A 19995-nucleotide genomic window follows, 5' to 3' on the forward strand; every position below is an offset into this window, starting at 1 on the left:
CTTCAGATGTGCCCACGTTCCTGAAAATAAGTGAATACATTACTTAAAATAAATAAATAAATGAAAATGATCTGTTATAAATAATCATTTTAGGGGCCAGATCTGCCCAGGGACCAAATCATTATGATCCAAGCAACCACCCTCACATCACCCATGTTATGTGGAATCCAGCTTTGCTGTTGGATTTGGGATATCTCTCTTCTCTGACTTTAACACCCATCCCAAGACTGAGAACTGCCACTTCCTCGTCGGGTTTCAAAGGTCATAAAATGCTATAGTTTACAGTATCAAAAAAGCATGTTCACATTATGGTACAGAAAAAAAATCATTTTCACCTCTGTAGATCTGTAGATGGGTTTGCTGTTCATAACACCTGTACAATGGCAGGTTTTCGTTTATTTTGACTCATCCATCTGGATTCTTATGGTTCTGTTGGAGGTTTCTTCCTGTGAAAAGGGAGTTTTTCCTTCCCACAGTCGCCAACGTGCTTGCTCATAGGGGGTCATATGATTGTTGGGTTTTTATTGTAGGGTCTACCTTACAATATAAAGCACCTTGAGGTGACTGTAGTTGTGATTTGGTGCTGTATAAATAAAACTGAATTGAATTCTTGTAAAGCTTAAAGTTAGTGTCATGACTGTCTTAATGGACAGGTGACAGGCAACAGTAGCTGACCTGTGTCTGCTTTGCTTCACCTTCACTAATCAGAGACACTGAACTGGACCTCTCTACGGTTTGTGCTGTTGGTGCATTTCACAGCATTTTAAATGCAATTATCTTAAAAGTAATATGTTGTTTTCTGTATGCTACATAAAATCCAATAATCTTTAATCAGCTTTAGTTTAGGTGAATGAAATCCTAGTATTTTAGTCTTCTTGTACTAAGTAACAATTATGAACTATCTCTGTCTACATTAAAGCTATACAGTTTATGAATGCTAAGTTAACACTTCCCTTATTTCATATTTAGTGAGTTCTCGCCCCAGAACACAAAAACCAATGTGCAGTGGAACATAAATCAATATCCATTCATTCTTTACAGTTTTCCTTATTTAAGGTTGCAGAGGGGTGTGGAACCTGTTCCAGGTCAAGATATGGTGTAAACACTGAATGCCACACATCACAGAACCTGGCAACCACACTCCTATCTACGCCTGTGGCCAGTTAGGAAGTTTAGACCCAGTATCTACTTGCCGGGAGGAAACAGTGCCAACTGCTGCATTACCATGTTAATCTTTTTTAAAAATGTCTCATATTGCAATATATAAACTTTTCTGCCCCCAATAGTCGACAAAACAACAAGGAAACCAAACACTTTTTCGAATACCAGCCTGTGGTTACTTATTTGTGCCACTCCCAAATGAGAATGAATGATGATGAGATGGCTAAAACTTTTATTTAAGTGATCTTCACAATCAAGATATGGTGTAAACACAGCAGGGTGGAACTCCCAAATCTTTAGGAATGACCTAAAATTTTAAGCATGTCTGCAGGGGGTTGATGATCGCTGAGTGAGTACAGGAAAGGTGCTAAAATTCTGGCTTAAAAAAGAGAAAACACAAAATAAAGACATTTTATACTGTTCTGGGTTAGATTGTCACAACTCTGGCTATGTTACTGACATGATGCAGCCGTACAGCTGATTGCTACACTTTGTTAACCAACACTGTTGAAATTCACTGACAACACTGCAAATTCGAGACTTCATAGTGACACCTCACAAACCAGTGAATGATGTTATGGTGGCTATGACCTTCTTTTAAATATGATGCACAGTCCAAACCCACTTTCATCAAAATGAGTTTGGAATTTTCAGGAGTTTCTCACAGGATCCATGAAGGAAGCCAAGATGAAATCTGTAAATGATTCCAGTTATTTTTCTTCTTTACATTAGGATCATCATACTGTCATCATGTAGGAAAAGAATTGAGTACAAATACAGTTATTGGATCAGACCAGAATCTGCATGTTCTAAACGTTAGAGGACTCAGATTCTGATGATTGATGATTATGAAAGTTGTGTTGCCCTACAGCCATGTAAGACAGAAGAAAAAAGAAAGAAAGAAGAATGAGGTGAAAAATGACTGTGGAAAGGAGAACGGACAGAATGGGACAACCTTTACAGGTTTCATAAGGAACACAGAGGGAGCTAAACTAAGATGGATAGTCAATATGGATCAGAAGACCGCAGGGGGGAGAGGATAGTCGATCGGGAGAGAGAGAGAGAGAGAGAGAGAGAGAGAGAGAGAGAGAGAGTGTGTGTGTGTGTTGGAAGTATTCAAAAGAGAGGATCCAAGGCAATAAAGACAGACAGAGAGGAAATCAATGTTCAGGCCAGAGAGACAAACATTTAGAAATGAACTGCAGTCCCTCTCTGTAGTGACAGTAAAAGCCCAAACTTCCACTAGCATTCACAGTCCAGTCACACAGCGGGCAGCAGGAGATTACACAAAAAAAGAAGAGACTCATAACACTGTCAAGACCTGGGAAAAAGCCCTGACTCAGGTACGTGAGATTTTGCAGTAAAGGGATGTTTTGCTTTAGTTATTGGTATTTCAGGTATTGTATGAATATTGTTGAAGTGTGTTGGTCAGTCAGTGCACCAGTTTAGGACAGTCTGAACTATATGATCTTCTATGATGAAATCAACCTGATGGCTACAGCCATGGTCCGAGTCCCTTAAAGGAGATGTAGAAAAACACAGTAACTACTCCTCACATCACCACTAAGGCAGGTAATGTTAAACATGAGAGCTTCCTACATACATTCATGTCCCATAACGTATTCCATTTAATGTAGTTTCTTAAACATTCATCTAGTGCTATTATCAGATCAAAAAATGTTTCGTTTCATTTCAGTAAATATGCGCTGAATCAAAAACACTTGAAGGTTACTGTTTAGACCAGGGATGCCAACCTAAGGCCCAGGGACCAGAATCGGCACAACAAACATTGGACATCTAACTATCGTTCAGAAGTTTCATAGCTTTTTTGACTGTTCAAGACGTCCACTGGGGCATTCATACCGCTCCAAAGTAATTAAGTAAGAGATAAACAAATAATGGAAATGTTTCTGTCTTTCACCAGCCACTATAGAAAAAGTAGATGGGGCACAAATGCATAAATAATGCATTTTTTCCACAGAGGTTACAAAAATAGCACATTTTCATATATTAAGATATCTGGGGGATTAATTGCGTAGTTAAACTTTACACCCATAGGAAAGGGAGTAGCACAGGCCAAGCACACTTAATATCAAAGTGGTCTGTCTGTGGCTCATTATGTAAAATGAGTTTGAAATACCTGGTTTAGAGCATTTTCCTTATTCTAATATAAACTGCTGAGGCAGACAGGGTCATCAACATTGGCATGCAAAAACATAGTACTAAAGATGATGCTTATAAATGTGACGATTTTAGTCAGTTAGTCCTCTTTTCCTCTGCCGAAAATAGTTTGGAAATTTTTTCTTTAGTGAATGCAACAATAGATTTTGATAGATGTCGCTCAGGCATTTTGATAGATGTCACCCAGTTTTGTTTTGTTTTTTTCAAGCTGAAATGTTCCTGAGACAAAGGTAATTAGCCTGAAGAACAAAGGAGGTCTTAAAAGGTATAAAAGTATAAAAATACATAGCTGAAATTCCAGCCCAGTTATGGACCATTTGACTTTGGACAACGTTCTTGTCCCTTTGGGATTCCTGATAACTGGACAGACACTAATTATAAAGTTTGCAAGTTCCTTTCAAACTTGTCGTTGCTTGGAAGTGAGAATGATGTAATGGTGTCTGCATCACTGAGCTCACAGCTGCACTTTTCATTAGAGCAGCAGGAACACACTCTTCTGATCAGAGAGAGGAAGTTTCAGGCATTTTATGGGCAGCTGGTCTGACACAATTCAGACAAGTTATTTAATATAGCTTGATTAATGTGTTTAATAACATGTTGTTAACAAGGAGGCTCATCTGACCACAATGAGAAGGATGATGAGGCTTAGAAGATTGAGGTATGTTGCAATAGGAAGACAACTGCAGCACCTTTTTGTAAAGCACCCAATGGAATGGACTAAATGAACACAGTTCACATTATATGTACGTTAGGTTAGCATGTTAGGTAGTGATTCATACTGTGGGCGTAAAGGTGAAAATCAATGGCTGTCTGTCTGTGTGTCTCTGTGTTAGCCTCATGATGTGCTGGAAACCTGTCCACAGCGTACCTTATCTCTTGTCTCATGACAGCAGAAACAGACCCTGAATTGGATATGCGGTTTAAGGAAATTGATGGATGTGTCAGGAATGGCAGTGGAGGTGTTCATGAGGACCCACAATAAATAACACAAGGTAGATGAAATAAACTCGAACCCAACAGTCAGAAATTGAATTGAAAATAAAGCAAAGTGGGCTCTGAAGTAAAACCCAAAACAGACAAAATCATAGTTTAACTGATTTATTGGAATACAGTGAGCATGCACATGCAGAGATGCCAGCGAGGAAGACTTTCAGGAGACTGAACAGGTAATTGGGAGAGATGCTGAGGTTGGTAATGCCAGCAGAGTACACAGAAACACCCCATAGAATAATTTGTGAGGTGAGTACTCAAAGGAGTTGTAGAAGGGTGGCAAGTATGTTAATACAGAGAAGTTTCACTGAAAAGCGAGCTGTTCTTCAGCCACACGGGGAGCACTGGGAAGTGGTTACACTTTGCAGTAGTTTCAGTTCTTTCCACACAGAAAAGCATCCAAGTGAACTCCAAGCATCCTAAAGTGCATCATTACAAACTGCATGAATATGTTTAGTCTGCAGTTGTGTTGAAGACAGGAGCAACAAAAGTAAATACAGGAAGGGACTGAGTTCTTGGCTACTGAGAATTTAGAGAACTTACATTTGTTTTATTGCTAGTTTATAGTCTGTAGTGTCTATGGCACCCTGCCCCATGCCAGAATGCAAAGTAGTGTAACAAACACAAATTTGTTACACTACTTGTTGCATTACTTCCATCTTTCTCCCTAAACTGACTTGAAACACGTTGTCTCATATTTACTATTTAACAGTATAATATATAGGCTGCTGTTCATCACACCAGTTGAAGTTCAGGGTCTGGCTGCTGGGCTGGGGTTGAAATACACTCAGCTCATCACTCTCGGTTCTTTGCTAGTTTAGCGTTAGCATGCTGCCTGTGCAGATGTTAGCAAAGAGCTTAAGTTGTGTTAGCAGCATAATGCAGCTGCTGGATGCAGTTTGCACTTTCCTATCCCACTCTCATCCTTTTGTGCAATAAAAATCAAAGTAATCTCCATATCCAGGCTGTGGACTAATTGTCCCCTCCAGCACACTGACTAAAATCGGCAAGTACAAGCAGAACCAAAGGGAGGCAGACTAGCAATTCCAAGGAATTGAACTGGCAAGAACTGGGAATGAGTTTCTCAATTCCCATTCCTAGTACACATGCAATGCACTACATACTTGCTTGTACATCATGCAAATTTCACCATGGTATGCTGAGAAATACAATTTTACTGTGATTGTGATGCTACTGCATTTTGTGAACATTTGCAACTTGCTATGCCATACATAATGCTAAATGCTTCTGAAGCAAAGATGATAGTTAAGTTATAAAACACAACATTAAACAATGCTACAACAGGAATAGTTTTACCTGCAATGCCTCAAAAAAGTTAGCCAGGTAGCGCTGAAGCCTTCTGGTTGAAAACTGTTTGGTGTTCCTTAGTTACTGACAGCAGAAACATCAGCGCAAAGTTATGTAATTTATCTATGGTGTGCTCTTATATAGAAATTATACTGGTTTGGTGCATTCTGGAATAAATATAATATAATCATTTAATATCATTTAATATTCCACAAAAATATAACATCAAAACGATTTAGTAAGCAAATGTGTTATGCAAGAGGTGAGTCATGCTTTAATAAGGGGCCATAATGCATTTCATTTTCAGGCTTGCCATTGTTACATAAGTGCTGATATCAAGACATGCAAATATGCTTCTGAACTAATCAATTTTTCACTCACTGTGTAACCTGATCTGGATTTTTTCTCCTGTGACATTTGAAGCCGATCCTTTGCCCTCAGTAGCCCAGGATGTGTGGTGAAAGGTGGAAAAATGGTGAAAATGTTAAAAATAATCCCAGTTGGATTGCTAAGGACTGGAGATCACTTATTACTGAGATAACTGACTAGTTCAGCAGTGATATTCATCATGACGCATTATGTTAAAACCATCACATTTAGTCCTTTTAAACATGGACCTGTTGTACTTCTGTATTTTCATTCATTGACTCCGGACCACTTTGGTATGATTCATACTTCACTATAATCTGGTTCAGTCACTCTGTCTAAAAGAAGCTTTTTCAGCTCCCCATTTAAGTTTTTGTGATTGGCTTGGCTTGTCACTTGAAAAAAGAAACCGTAGGCAGGAGGTGGGTGCAGGTGGAGCTTCTGGTCTCATACACAGAGCCATGTGCTTGCCATAACCGTTTTATCCTCTCTCTTATGACATCATACAGAGCCAGAAATATATGAAATGCCCACCCCGATTTACACTATAGGCAGTATAAAATATGCCTGTAGCTTTCAGGTGTGAAAAGTGATGACAGTGCAGAAGTGCCTTAAACCTGTATTTTCTTTAATGGCCACTAGGAGGCGATACCTGTGATTGCAAAAACACCTCAGGGAAAATGGCCATTTGCCCTGGTCTATGTGACCACTTTGCTGTTGGAATTATGGACTCAGTGTTTCACTCAATATGATGTGAAATCAGTGACTGAGTCTGTTTTTGAAATTCTGGTCATTCCAGGTTTCAGAAAAGAGGATCCATGTATTTGTATTTGCTAGTGAGTAAAGTAAGATCTACCACTCACAGTGTAAACACTGGTCACATTTATGATCACCTACCACTTCAACCACAAGATAAGTAAAATCATAATTTGTTCCCTTTAATAAATTGTGTCTTTATATAAACTATCAACTGACAAAATTATAACAGTTTTAACAGTGACGCATAACATTTTATTTCCCCATTTTTTCCATTTATTTAACAATCTTTCGATCAATTTTAATTAACAAACAAACTGTCTCCAAACTACTGCTCAAATTCCCACAAGAGTTTTTAAATGAGTGCACATTATGAACAACTAAACACAAAGGAGGCTGGATCCAGGCAAGCTTTATTGGTTTTAAACTTTTAAACAAAACACTGCTGGCAGATTAAAATCCTGCAAATAGTACATTTTCAGGAATATTGAAAACAAAAGTCTCTATTGGAACCAACATGTTTTAGTAATAACATGGCCAATTATTGTCTGATCATGAATCATTAATGTAAACTTTTCCCCTATCATTGATAATGTAAACATATCCAGGGTAACTGGCATAAAGAATATACAGTGAGAACATATATACACCCAAATCACAGTCTGCGCTGAATAAAAGAAGTAAACTTTTCAAAAGTGGTTCACGGAATCAGAGCTCTACATCTCTAATGTGATGTCCTCAAAAACACCGTTCTGATTTATTTGTATCAAGAAAAAAACCCTCAGAGGTCAGCTACATAAATATATCTGTGTGTGTGTGTGTGTCTGTTTGTGTTAGTGTGTGTGTGTGTGTTTGTGTGTGCTCGCTACACAGCAAGGATGCTCAGCTTTGGCATTTAAAATAAACATCTCAAAACATAAAGCAGAAGCTCTCATAATCAGCTGCTAAAGAATTTTCTATTTCATTTTCACATAGCAAATATTCATAAAATATGCTATTAACACTGCAATTAATTTGCTACAATGTTTTTCGTTAACAGTATCACAGGCTGTAAGCGTAACATTTCTCCCCAGTAGGTCTAAAAATGGCTACAAACAATGCCCTATGCTAGGCATGATTGTTAATATGCTACAAAAACAAGCAATCTTTCTGATCACTGTGCAACAGGAGAACTTGGATAGGAGGCAAACTGGAAAATGTGTTTCCTAGTAACATATTTATAGGTACTCAGAATCAGAAGCTTTATTCAGTTAGTTTTTTTCAATATACCTCTAAATAACCCCAAACAATCCAAATCATTCCAAATAATCCCAAACTTGCTCTCTGTAATATTGGAAGGACTAACATTTTTCTGTTATGCTACAAACTGTAAACATAGGTGACCTTAAATTTTCTATCTTGCTGTTTAAAAAAGATTCATATTATGAGGATTTAAAATGTGCAGATTGAAAGTGTTTTTAAACTTTAAAGTGCTAAGCTAAATACATATTAAAGCACGAAAACCTGGACTCATACCCATTTTTAGTTTGCTCTCCATCCAAGTTTATGTTCATCAAAGCCTCGACCTCCATCTGTTCTTTATATAAACACACTATTTCATTATAACAAACCAGGAAGATTGAGATTCAATTATGAACCTGTCAGTTCAGGTAAGAACACCGTCACCAAAGTGCACCAAAGTTAAACACTGTTAGATCATTTCATTGTCAAACCTCACAGAGCTCACACAATTTAAGCTATCGGGATTCAAAACGCTTTCTCAGTCTACCTAAACCCAGGCTTGTCCTTGTCATGCAGTATCTGACTAAAGCCCCAATCACACAGGCTTAAAGACTGAACATCTAGTAACCACCGCTTACAAGTGAAACATGTGCATTCTCTTACCAGAAAATGTATATTCTGTAATCAGTTACGAGTGGTTGTTACAATGTTGCACTAAAAACCTCCTTGTAGTTGCTAACAGGAAGCTGCAGTCATCTGTAGTTTGCATTAAAAATGCCAATGTCTGCAAACATGTGCCAACTACATGGTGGTGGTACTACTAAGTGGTAGTAAAACTGTGAAGAGTGCGACATAAACCAGAAACAAGAGACCAACGGCCTTCAAAATAAAAGTATTAGTTGCAGCGGGAAGGCACAACTTTTACTTGAAGGCAAACGTTTTCCATTTCTGGTTTGTATTGCCCTTCAAATTCCATGTATTCCACTACAGCTCAGAGAGCAGTTGGCAAGTGTTTGCAGACAAGTTGGTATCTGCCATGCAAACTACAGGCAACTGTGGCAATCTGCTAGCCACCAATGCAATCACAAGGAGTTGTTGGCGCAGCACCTCCTTAGCAATCAATTTCACCTAGTGACAACCAGGAACATTCAGTATTTACCAACTTTTTTAGGGAATTTAGATATTTTCCGTAGTAACCAGAGGTTGCCAGGGCATCACTGACCTGTGTGACCGGGGCCTTAATGACACATCTGTTGTCACTGATGGAAGGTCTGAGAGTTTGCTGCTGCTGTTGCTACATCAGGCTACGTCAGACAGAGCAGAAACAAAGCGCCAAATACAAATCACTACAAATGGAAAGAGCCATCTTCCTTGGATATTTATTTTAGAAAACTGGTAGATAATCAATTATTAATAACTCCATATAAACCAACCAAGTAAAAAAGGCAAGGTAAGTTCAATCCTATTGGAGTTCTTTTAGTGAATTGAATAGATTCAAATGAAATTCAATCTCCACCTGGTTTTACATTTTCTCATATCTGCATGTAGTATTAAGTATACATCTAAGACAATAAATTCTAAGTTCATGGCGTCAACATTAAAACTCCAAGGCATCCAGTTTGATTGTACCATGGGTGATCACCGCTGAAAGAGACAGTCCCCATTCGCTCAGGTCATGGAAACCTTCAACCTGTGAAGCTCCCACAGATGGTCGTTGACTGTGCTCAGTTAAAAAGTCTCAGTTACATCTTCTGCTTCAGTCTTCAAAATGTTAAACATTCATTCTCAAAGCTTCCAACTTCTAATACAAACAACTTAGAAAATTTGATAGCTAAAACATCTTAAACATATGGGAGAACATTTATTTCAGCAAGATCGCAGAAGAGGGAGAAGAAGATCTGTACATTAGAAGTATAAATCTCTATTCATACACAGTTTACCTCTGGTTGTACCTGTAGGTCATGGTACAAGGGCAAAAGTGATAAGTGATACTGATTATTAATACACTGGGCACTCTGTATCATAAAGATGGTTTTTCATGAACAGGGTTGGGAAGAACTGAAGGATGTGGTGGTGTTAAATTTAAATACACCTGGAAATTCCATGTGAAAGCAGACGAAACATTAAATAATGTTTTTTTTTCAATAAACACTAATAACATTTTTTTAATATGTTAAAGTAGCTAGGCCTTATTAGAGCTTGTCTGCTGGCTTTTTTACAGCACACTTCTGTCAAACATTTTATTTATTTCTTTACATCTGCACTGTAAAATGATGTGGTAATGCAGGGATGTCTTTTTGTTTTATAGCTCAAACTGGAGATTAGAAATTTCACCAAGGATTTTTCCATTGGCCTTTTGGATTAATATGGGAATCTGTGGGAAATAAAAGTACTTTTATTTACTTTTTTTCTAAACTTTTCTTCCATGAAGATAAATGTTTTCTGAAATTTAATTAAAACTCTTATTTTTTGTTGTTGTAAAATGAAATAAATTACTAAATAAAATCAAGATAATTTTGTTTTAAATCAGAATAAATAGCCTTAAAAAATGGTCCATCCTAGTTGTGAACCAGATTTTAAAGATATAAAATAAATATGGTTTACACAATGTGAAAATGTGCAAACAAACATTCAATGGTCAAAGTCCTCCTTTAACTGAGACGACCGGAGTCAAATTTAGATGTATTCTCTGAAAACTGTGAGCTGTGTTAGATGTAACACCCTCAAAAGTCTACTGCATGTAGCTTCCCTTATGGACAAATACCAAAATGTAAACAATAATTATAATAATATACATATTTTTTTAATAATCATTACTAAGGTGTTACTTCCATGAAACCAAGATTTATTTCTAAAGTAATCAAGATACTGCATCGACCTTCCCAACCACATTCACAAAAATATGAAAACATTAATTACAAGAAATTTGAGTAATGTTTTCATATGATTCATAATTCAACATTTATCTTGTTTTTGTGAATGGACAGCATTTTGGAAGTGATTCAGCTTCCTGTTTCCTGTGCTGTTTGACACTGTTGCCTGTGTATCATGGCCGTGATGATGAATGTACCCGTCAGAAACCCCACAAACGTCTTGTTGCTACTAATCATCGTATCTCTCACTCCCTCCCATGTTCCCTCCCAGCGTGTTAAAAGTTTTGTTGAGTGTCTGTCTTCATCTCGGGCTCAGCATCAGCAGTGAGTCATCCCTCCGCCCACCTGCTTCTCTTCACCTCCTCCCCTCTTTTCTCTCCTCTTTTTTGATCTCCTTAAACCTCACTTCTTCTACTTCTTTGCTACAACCCTTCCTCCCACACACTTGGCGGGTACGGGATCTGTGTTCATGTGTGTTTTTGTCGTGTGGTGTATAAGCGCTGTAACAGAACCAATCTAACCCCCCACCCTCATCCCCAACCCCAGATGTGTTTTTCCCTCCTGCGCCCTCCATATGTAGCCTAGCATGGTGAGGCGCTCATTCGCATGTGTGCGTGGTAGCGTGGAGGAGGCACGGCAGAGGGTGGCGCCGCCATAGGCAGGGACTGGGGTGCAGGCCCACTCGGGTGAGGGTGTGGCTGAGGGTGGGAGTGGATATGTGAACCCCTGGACAGGGTCGAGGTGGCACCTGGGTGAAGAGGATGTGGATATGAGGAGGTGGTGGAGGAGGAAGAAGCTGGTTGGAGCTGGTAGCTGGCAGCTGATGACGGTCCAGAGGAAGAGGGTGTTGCCTGGGAGCTGCTGCCCCCCTTGGGAAATGGCTGCTGGGGTGGAGTTTGGTTGAGCTGGATGGAGATGTCAGAGGAGACATCGGAGGCACTGCGGCCTCGCTGTGGTGGAGCCCAGGAGTCTGGGTGGAGGTACTGGCCGCTGTAGTCGCTGCAGTCGGACATGCGGGGGCGGTACAGTGCAGGGTGGGGCCGGTAAAGCTCCTCCTCAGCGTAACGCTTCATGAAGAGGTAGACAGACATCACTCCTGCACCCTGGAGACACAAACAAAATACTGCAACGTTACAGGATATCCTGTTTGTTGTTTTGTAGATTCATCCAGTGGTAATATTATTTGGTCTGATTAGTTTTTCTTTCGTTTTTTTTAGGTTTGTTGTTAAGCATGATGTATCTCGCTCTATTAATCTGGCTCTTTAAACACAGTCCTCTGCAGTGATACAGCATGTCTGTCATGCTTTTCCAAACAAAAGCAATGTAATTTTCTCCACAGTCCATCATTGTGGCAATGATGGACTGTGGGGTGGGCCATTTATATGGATACACCGTAATAACATGGGAATGGCTGGTGATATTAAAGTCCTGTTTGTGGCACATTAGTATATGTGAGGGGGCAAACTCCTCAAGATGGGTGGTGACCATGGTGGCCATTTAGAAGTCAGCCATCTTGGATACAACTTTTGTTTTTTTCAATAGGAAGAGGGCCATGTGACACATCAAACTTATTGGTAATGACCACTTGCATTTGTGCATCTTTGAGTGTGATCCTGAGTGAATCAGGGGGACAACGTCAACTTGACAAGTCTATGAATGTCGAGAAAAGTAACACCATTGTGCTGGTCACAGTGCTGACCTGATGTTTCTTTTTGGAGATAAAGTATCTGAATTTCAGGAGCAGAACCATGCCTCCAAACACACTCCTTCTGGTTCTCATCTATATATGTTCCCCCTGTTTGTTCTCATTTACGTGCCCCACCCTCTGTCCCCTTTTCAATTCTTTAACTTCTTCGCTTCTCATTAGTACATGTGGATCTGCCAGGCCCGGGAGCCACCGCCAGTCCCCTTCTAGGTCTTCCCTGAACTGCAGCTCAATTCATGTCCAAGCCATTTACCTTTATCTACTAAAATGCTGTCAAACCTCAAATGAGGACGTGGGCCCAGCGAGTGAATTGTAGCTTGGACACAATGGAGTCTTGCACTGAAAACTACTAATTGACCTCTTGGTTGAGTCCCATCTCTCCACCAGCGATGAAAGAATTTGATATTTGTTTGTGAAACAAGTTTGAGGTCCATGGGAACAATGACCTTAAAGGAGAAGAACAATTCAAATTCAAATTCAAATTTTATTTGTCACGTACACAGTCATACACAGTACGATATGTAGTGAAATGCTTGGACAACTGCTCGTGACCTAAAGAAAACAAAAAAGGAAAAGGCTATGAATAAGATAGGAAATAAATATGAAAAATTAAAAAGGGTAAATTTAACTAGGAAGGAATAAAATATAAATTAAGGTTAAAAATGAAATAACTGTACAACACAAATTAGAATGAAGGGTAAATTTAACTGGGAAGAATAAGATAAAATATATAAATTAAAGTTGAAAATAAAATAACTGTACAACAAAATACACAATACACAATATAGAACTATATAAGAATGTATGAAGAAATCTAAATATAAATAAATATATACACAATAACAGCAGCTGTACAAGTATTAACCGGAAATGAAGAATATAGTGACCAGTGTTGTGCAAAACCAAAGTCCAGAAAGTCCAGTGTGTGTGTAAGAACTGTATGTGTGGGTCAGTACTGTGTGGTGGTGTGATTGAGAGACCGTATCGCCTGCGGGAAGAAGCTCCTCCTCAGTCTCTCTGTGTTGGTCTTCAGGGAGCGGAATCGCTTTCCTGACCTCAACAGAGAGAACAGTCTGTTGTTGGGATGGCTGAGGTCCTTCACGATCTTCCTGGCCTTGGTCCAGCACCGCCTGCTGTAATTTAGTAGCTTTTCCTTATGGCTAATATTTGTAATCACAGCTCAAGTTTAGTTGCAGGTAGACTTCTTCCCTATCATCTATAGTAAGATATAGAAGCTATGCTTTGGGACTATAAACCTTCATTCAAAAGGAAGAAACGGTAATCATTATGCAGTCCCAACATGCACCAGTGCTGCCACTGCACAGAGGAAGGACCTTGCAGACATAGATGATTGAGTTTGGTGTGGAAGAACTTGATTGGCTTGCACGGTCTATCTGATATCATTGTGTTGATGTTTTTCTAGGATCAACATTGCATCTGACAAATCACATAATTATGATGTCATAGCTTTGCAACTTGGACAATAACTTGCCAATGTCCTTTCATGAAAAATCTTTAAAGAAACAGATCAATCAACGTTTTGTAGATCCAGGAATAACACCAACATGGTGAGTATCTCACATCGAGAGCCTTGCACAGAGTCCTGACCTCAACCCAACAGAACACCTTTGGGATGAATTAGAGCAGAGACCAAGCCAGACCTTTATCTCCAACATCAGTGTCTGAGCTCACAAAGGCACTTCTGAAAGAACTTTCTAAAATCCCCAAAGGATTTGAAGCTGTTATAGCTGCAAAGGGTGTGTCGACATCACATCCTTTGTAGCTATAGAATCTATAGATTAAGAATGGGATGTCACTCAAGTTCACATGCAGGTGAAGGCAGACGAGCAAATACTTTTGGAAATATTGCATATATATTATTGCTATCTTTCTTATAGTGGAAGTAGTTAGCTTCTAAAAAAATGTTAAATGATTGAAATCACATGTATAATCCAAAACATACCTACTGGCTATAGAATTTCAGATCTAACTGGCCATATTCAAAACAGCTCTAGTAATATAGTTTAGGATAGACAGCAATGCAAGTGACGCTGATGCATTGACAATGTCTGCCAAAAAAACCCATAAATTAGATGAAGCGGGAACAGGCTCCTCTCTCTCTCCATCCATGACACGACAACATCTGCATTGCCTAAGGGAGCCAAAGAGAACAATGCAGAGTTCCCAGAAAATTCCCATACGCTTAAAGATTTACTAAACACAAGAATCAGCATCATCCTCCCTAAAGTGCAACACACCATAAGGAGGAGGGTGGGGGGATGAAATAAATCCGTACTAATTTTGCAGAGAGTTGACAAAAAGGCTCGGTGCTCCTTAGTGGAATGAGCCATTATCAAAAATGTATTCATGTTTTCACCCGGGCATCCGCTGAGCATTCACAGCTCATTCACTATTCATCCACAACATCATCGCTACAACAACCCTGAAACCTGAATGCTGATGAACGTGTGTGTGTGTGTGTGTGTGTGTGTGTGTGTGTGTGTGTGTGTGTGTGTGTGTGTGTGTGTGTGTGTGACAGAAAAATTATGTAGTTAAATGTTCTTTGCTATTCCAGCGCAGGTTAGAAGAAGAGTGGGGAAGAAAAGAGAAGATAAGGTATGTTAAAGAAAATAAATAAAAGGAGAGGAAGTAAGATGAAGGAATGAAGTGATAAAACATGTAAAAAAAAAGGGGGGGGGGGAAGCGAGTGAATAGATGATTAGAAAAGAAAAAAAAATTAAAAAAAAAATAAAGAAGAGGATGCCTGAGTGACACATGCATGAGTAAAGATGCTAAGACGGATAAACCCATGTCAAAAGAATGCAAAGACGACAGGTAAATGAGCGAAAAGAGGATTAAATAGGAAAAGAAGGGCAAGACTAATAGAAGATTAGGAGGAGCATGTGATTACAGCAGGTGAAGACGCGATAAAGACAGATGACAGCCACTTTATGGGCACGAAAGATGGGAAACAAGATGGGAGGATAGAAGAAAGGATAAAAATTGGAATGAATAAGAAAAATTTAGAGGAAATGGAGGACAAAAATAAAGATGGGACGTGAATTTAAAAAAAATTAACAGGAGAATCAAAGCAAAAGCTAAGCAAGAAAACATGAGTCAAAGATTTAAGCGAGGACTGGAGCAGAAGAAAACAGGATTATAGACTGAAAGATAACTGAAGAGGGAGGACTAAGATCAAAGAAACGATGGTGAAAAAAAGAAGTGGGAAGGGAAGAAATATGAAGTAAGAGAGAAGAGAGCAAAGAAGAGAGCAAAAGATGAAGTTAAGCCACACCATGCAAGAGGACAGCAGAGGAGATAAGAAGAAGAAGGAGGGGACAACAGAGGATTAAAGAACTGAAGATAAAAGGAGAGAGAAAGAGACAAGATAAAAGTAGAGGACATATAAAGAGAGAAAAGACTTGAGTTAGGCAGAGAAGAGACAGCAGGAAAAGGGAAAGGAGAAAGACAAAAGGGACAGAGATGAAATGGAAGGAATGAAGGATGAAGGAGGAGTGGAGCACCCTCTTTCTCCCAGTGAGGAATATTTGGATGCATATGAAGCTGTGCTGCGACAGAGCTGCTGCCCTCAAGTATTCAAGCTATTAACATTTATGAATATTGATGCGGGCAGGATGACGGGCTCCTACGCAGGCACTTTTTAAATCTGTGTGTGTTTAGCTGAATAAGTCTGCATTTTCAGCAAGCGTGCATGCATGTGTGTGTGCGACTGTGTGTGCACATGTTTAGACAGCATGGTCGACATCCAAGCAAGATTCCAAACAATCTCTGCATGAACATTAAGGCTTATAAATGTTGAGCAGCAGCACATTTTTGTGTCACTGGGAACTTCTCACTGTGCCCGAGCACATCTGCAGTGTGTGAGTTTTCCGTTCAGCATGCGATCACTCACGTGTTTGTCTGTGTGCAGCAGCTGTGCGTGTTCGTGCTTGATTAACTCTTTGAGAATGCGTGTGGTGGTGCGTATTAGCGTGCTTCAATCACCTCTTTGAGGAGGAAGGAGGAGGCGGCAAAGGCAAAGGACCAGCCGTAGTGATAGTGGAAGAACTGTTCAGGCTCTCGAGGTCGGTTCATCACCTCATCGTTAATACTGGAGATGTACAAAACCAGACCCACCACCAGACTAAGACCTGCAAGAGCACAAATACACACATATGGTAATCTAACAGTGAGAAAGATAGATGGTCCCGTTGTATGATAATATAGCGTATCCACGTCTCCTTGCATAAGTAAAATATAACATCAGAAGATGAGTCAAGTGTTGGATGTTATTCTGAGCCATCTGCTTTCCCCAGAGCAGGCACTGGAACTCCCTCGGGAACAGGGTATTCCTGCAGGCTGGTAACCTCTATAAACACATATCTGCACATGAATATGCAGAAGTCGAATGAAAGGGACATGATTTAAGTTACAAAAAGCTTTCTGGTTTTTGTTTGCAGTCTGCTTGTCATCACATTTGAGTAGGCTGCAGTTAGATGCTGGTACTGTGCAGACCCTTTAGGAAACACAGAAGGTGTTTTATTTTTCAAAAACTTAATCTCAAAAACATGGATTATTATTTGACAGCGTTAAGGTTTTATTTGGTTTTCTAATATATAGCTTATATCTGCTTTCATAAACAAACAGCAGAGTACGGAACAGGAAAACTTGACCCAAACACCTTTAAGATCACACGGAACACCTAGCTGTAGATAGTTGTAGATAAGCAGGACTCGAAACTCAAAAAAAATACAAACTAAGAAAACGTAATCTAAACTGGAACCAAAGGACGTGGAAGCTAGGAAACAATAAACAGACAAACTAGAAGCTAACTATGAACACCAGGGAGCCCAAGGACCACAAGAAGGACGCACAGCAATGTGGGACAACGCAACAACTGGCAGAGGAAGACAGAGGACTAAATACACAGAGGATAACGAGGGGATGGGAAACAGGAGGGAAACACAGCTGGAAGTAATCAGACAAAATGAGACAGGGAGGAAGCAAAACTGAATACAGTTGTGAAACACAGGATGTGAGACTGTGAAAAGAAAACAGGAAACAAGACATGACAGACTACATATGAAATGTGGACACAGGGGAGGCAAGGACACAGAACCATGAAGCATACGACATCAAAGAATTATAACTGAAACCAGAATTTACAGAGCCAGTGCCATGACACTATCTACTGTTAGTCTTTAACCTCCTAGGACCCGAACTCTTCCACAGCATGCATTTTTAATTTCTCTTTGATATTTGGGCATGAATGTAAAAATAAAGAATTACCAGATTTTTTTTACCTTATTTTTCTTTTTATGAAAAGTCAGAGCCACATATGAGGATATTCGTTTAAAATTTTGATAGAACAGTAGCAGTATAATGTCTTCGTAAGTGGATATCAGGCCCTTGTAGAGCAAAATTGAGTATTTTGGTCTAAATAACCCAAAATGTGATGTCCACATATGTGCACGCCAGGTCCTAGGAGGTTAAAGTTTAGATAGCCTCTGTTTGAGACACAGGGTGTGATGTACTCAACATGTGTAGATGCCATAGGATTGTTTATACATTTTAAGTTTCTCTTTTCAATTAAATATGGGGTTCAATGTATTTGCAAATCATTGCATTCTAGTATTAGTTCATTTTTGCTCAACGTGGCAAAGACCAAGGAACTGATCGTGGACTTCAGGAAGACCAGGAAACACTTGACCCCTGTTTCAATCCAGGGGGTCAGTGTTGACATTGTGGAGGACTATAAATACCTTGGAGTACACATTGACAATAAACTGGACTGGGCTAAAAACACCACAGCACTTTACAGGAAGGGCCAGAGTCGTCTCTATTTTTTGAGGCGACTGAGGTCCTTCAACATCTGCCAGAAAATGCTGAGGATTTTCTATGAGTCTGTTGTGGCCAGTGCGATCCTCTATGCTGTTGCATGCTGGGGGAGCAGGCTGAGGGTCGCAGATGCCAACAGACTTAATTAACTGATCCGTAAGGCCAGCAATGTTGTGGGGATGGAGCTGGACTCCCTCAAGGTGGTGTCGGAGAGGCGGATGCTGTCCAAGATAAAGACAATGTTGGATAACACCTCCCACCCACTCCATGACATGCTGGTCAGTCACAGGAGCTCGTTCAGTGAGAGACTGAGATTACCGAAAAGCACCACTGAACGACACAGGAAATCATTCCTGCCTGTGGCCATCTCCCTGTACAACGCATCCACTTAACACACTGTTTGCTGCTACAGCTACACATGTTTCTTTTCCAAATATTTATTTATAAGTGACTTATGTATGTATGTATGTATATATATGTATATATTGTACTATTCTTAGTTAGTGTATTGTCTGTCTTGTCTTAATGTTGGTTTAAAATGGAGCACTGTAACAAAAAATAATTTCCCCCAGGGATCAATAAAGTATTCTGATTCTGATTCTGATTTTACACACAGTTTTTGAAGCAGTCATGGTCCTACAGTGGATTCATTAGCTCATCTCCACTGTGGAGAATAGTTAGGAATTAAAAGTATAAATGGATTAAATAACATATCTAAAACACATACTTCTGTTTTTTGTAATAAAACGTGACCACAATGACTCAAAAATGATAACAGCTCCTCTGTGACCTTTACTGTCACCTTTTAGGGCTCCTGGAAATTAGTGTAGCCAAGAGGTTAAGATGAGTTTATTCTGACAATTAAAATAATGGACTGTCACTGTAAACACAGTAAGACAAACAACTGTACATACCAATGTTTTGGACAGGGCATAATATACTATAAGACACCACTATATACTCATCTAAATGTGCAAAGTGTATCATTTTTGAGTCAAAACAGTTTCATGTTAAATACAAGAGCAAAAAGAAAGAAACAAGCAGCTTATGACATTTAGTTCTCTATCCTTCATAAATGTTTAACAAACCTCCAAACTACAAATAACCAGTAAATCAGGAGGGGCGAGGCTAATGCTGCATTCCCCGGTTACCCTGAAATACTAATCCCATCTGAATGGGCCTTTCTTCTTGTTTGTGCGTGTGTGTATTTGTGTGCATGTGTGCACTTTGTAGCTGGAATAGCTAATGATAATGTGTCCTGCTTGTACTGTAAATAGGCTGAGAAACAAGCTGTGCTGTGGCAAACAGAGATAAACAAGAACACAATCCCACAAACACACTTCGTATGGGAGAAGCGAAGCCTCATTAGGAGTGCGTCAGTTCCTCCCCTGTCGACAGACTAACCACAGCAACTGACCTGCAAAATCCTTCAACAGTGAAACCCTCTCATTCCAAACACAGCAAATGATGCAGATGCTTCCACTTAAAATCACCTTACAGCTCATTTTCTCTAAAAGTGTCACCGGCGGATTCATCTCATTGACTGTGCTACATAACACTGAAATAAATAAATAAATATATAAACGTAGCCTACAT

The 19995-nt window shown here is 39.5% G+C and overlaps 1 protein-coding gene across 2 annotated transcripts in view; it reads right to left on the reverse strand.

Moving 5' to 3' along the window:
• Positions 1 to 7158: 7158 nt before the first annotated feature.
• Positions 7159 to 19995, reverse strand: part of cacng7a (calcium channel, voltage-dependent, gamma subunit 7a) — a 41913-nt gene continuing 29076 nt past the window's right edge. For both annotated transcript variants that reach the window (XM_085445738.1, XM_085445739.1), the window contains exons 5-6: positions 16567 to 16712; positions 7159 to 11959 (exon numbers count right to left, since the gene is read on the reverse strand). In XM_085445738.1, coding sequence (XP_085301864.1) covers positions 11438 to 11959; positions 16567 to 16712 — 668 coding nt within the window. In that variant the 3' untranslated portion in view covers positions 7159 to 11437. The remainder of the gene's footprint in view (positions 11960 to 16566; positions 16713 to 19995) is intronic.

The sequence above is a fragment of the Copadichromis virginalis genome, linkage group LG22, assembly GCF_057382275.1.
Source record: "Copadichromis virginalis isolate Kocher_CV1m ecotype Utaka linkage group LG22, C_Virginalis_male_GT1.1, whole genome shotgun sequence".
Classification (NCBI taxonomy): Eukaryota; Metazoa; Chordata; class Actinopteri; order Cichliformes; family Cichlidae; genus Copadichromis; species Copadichromis virginalis.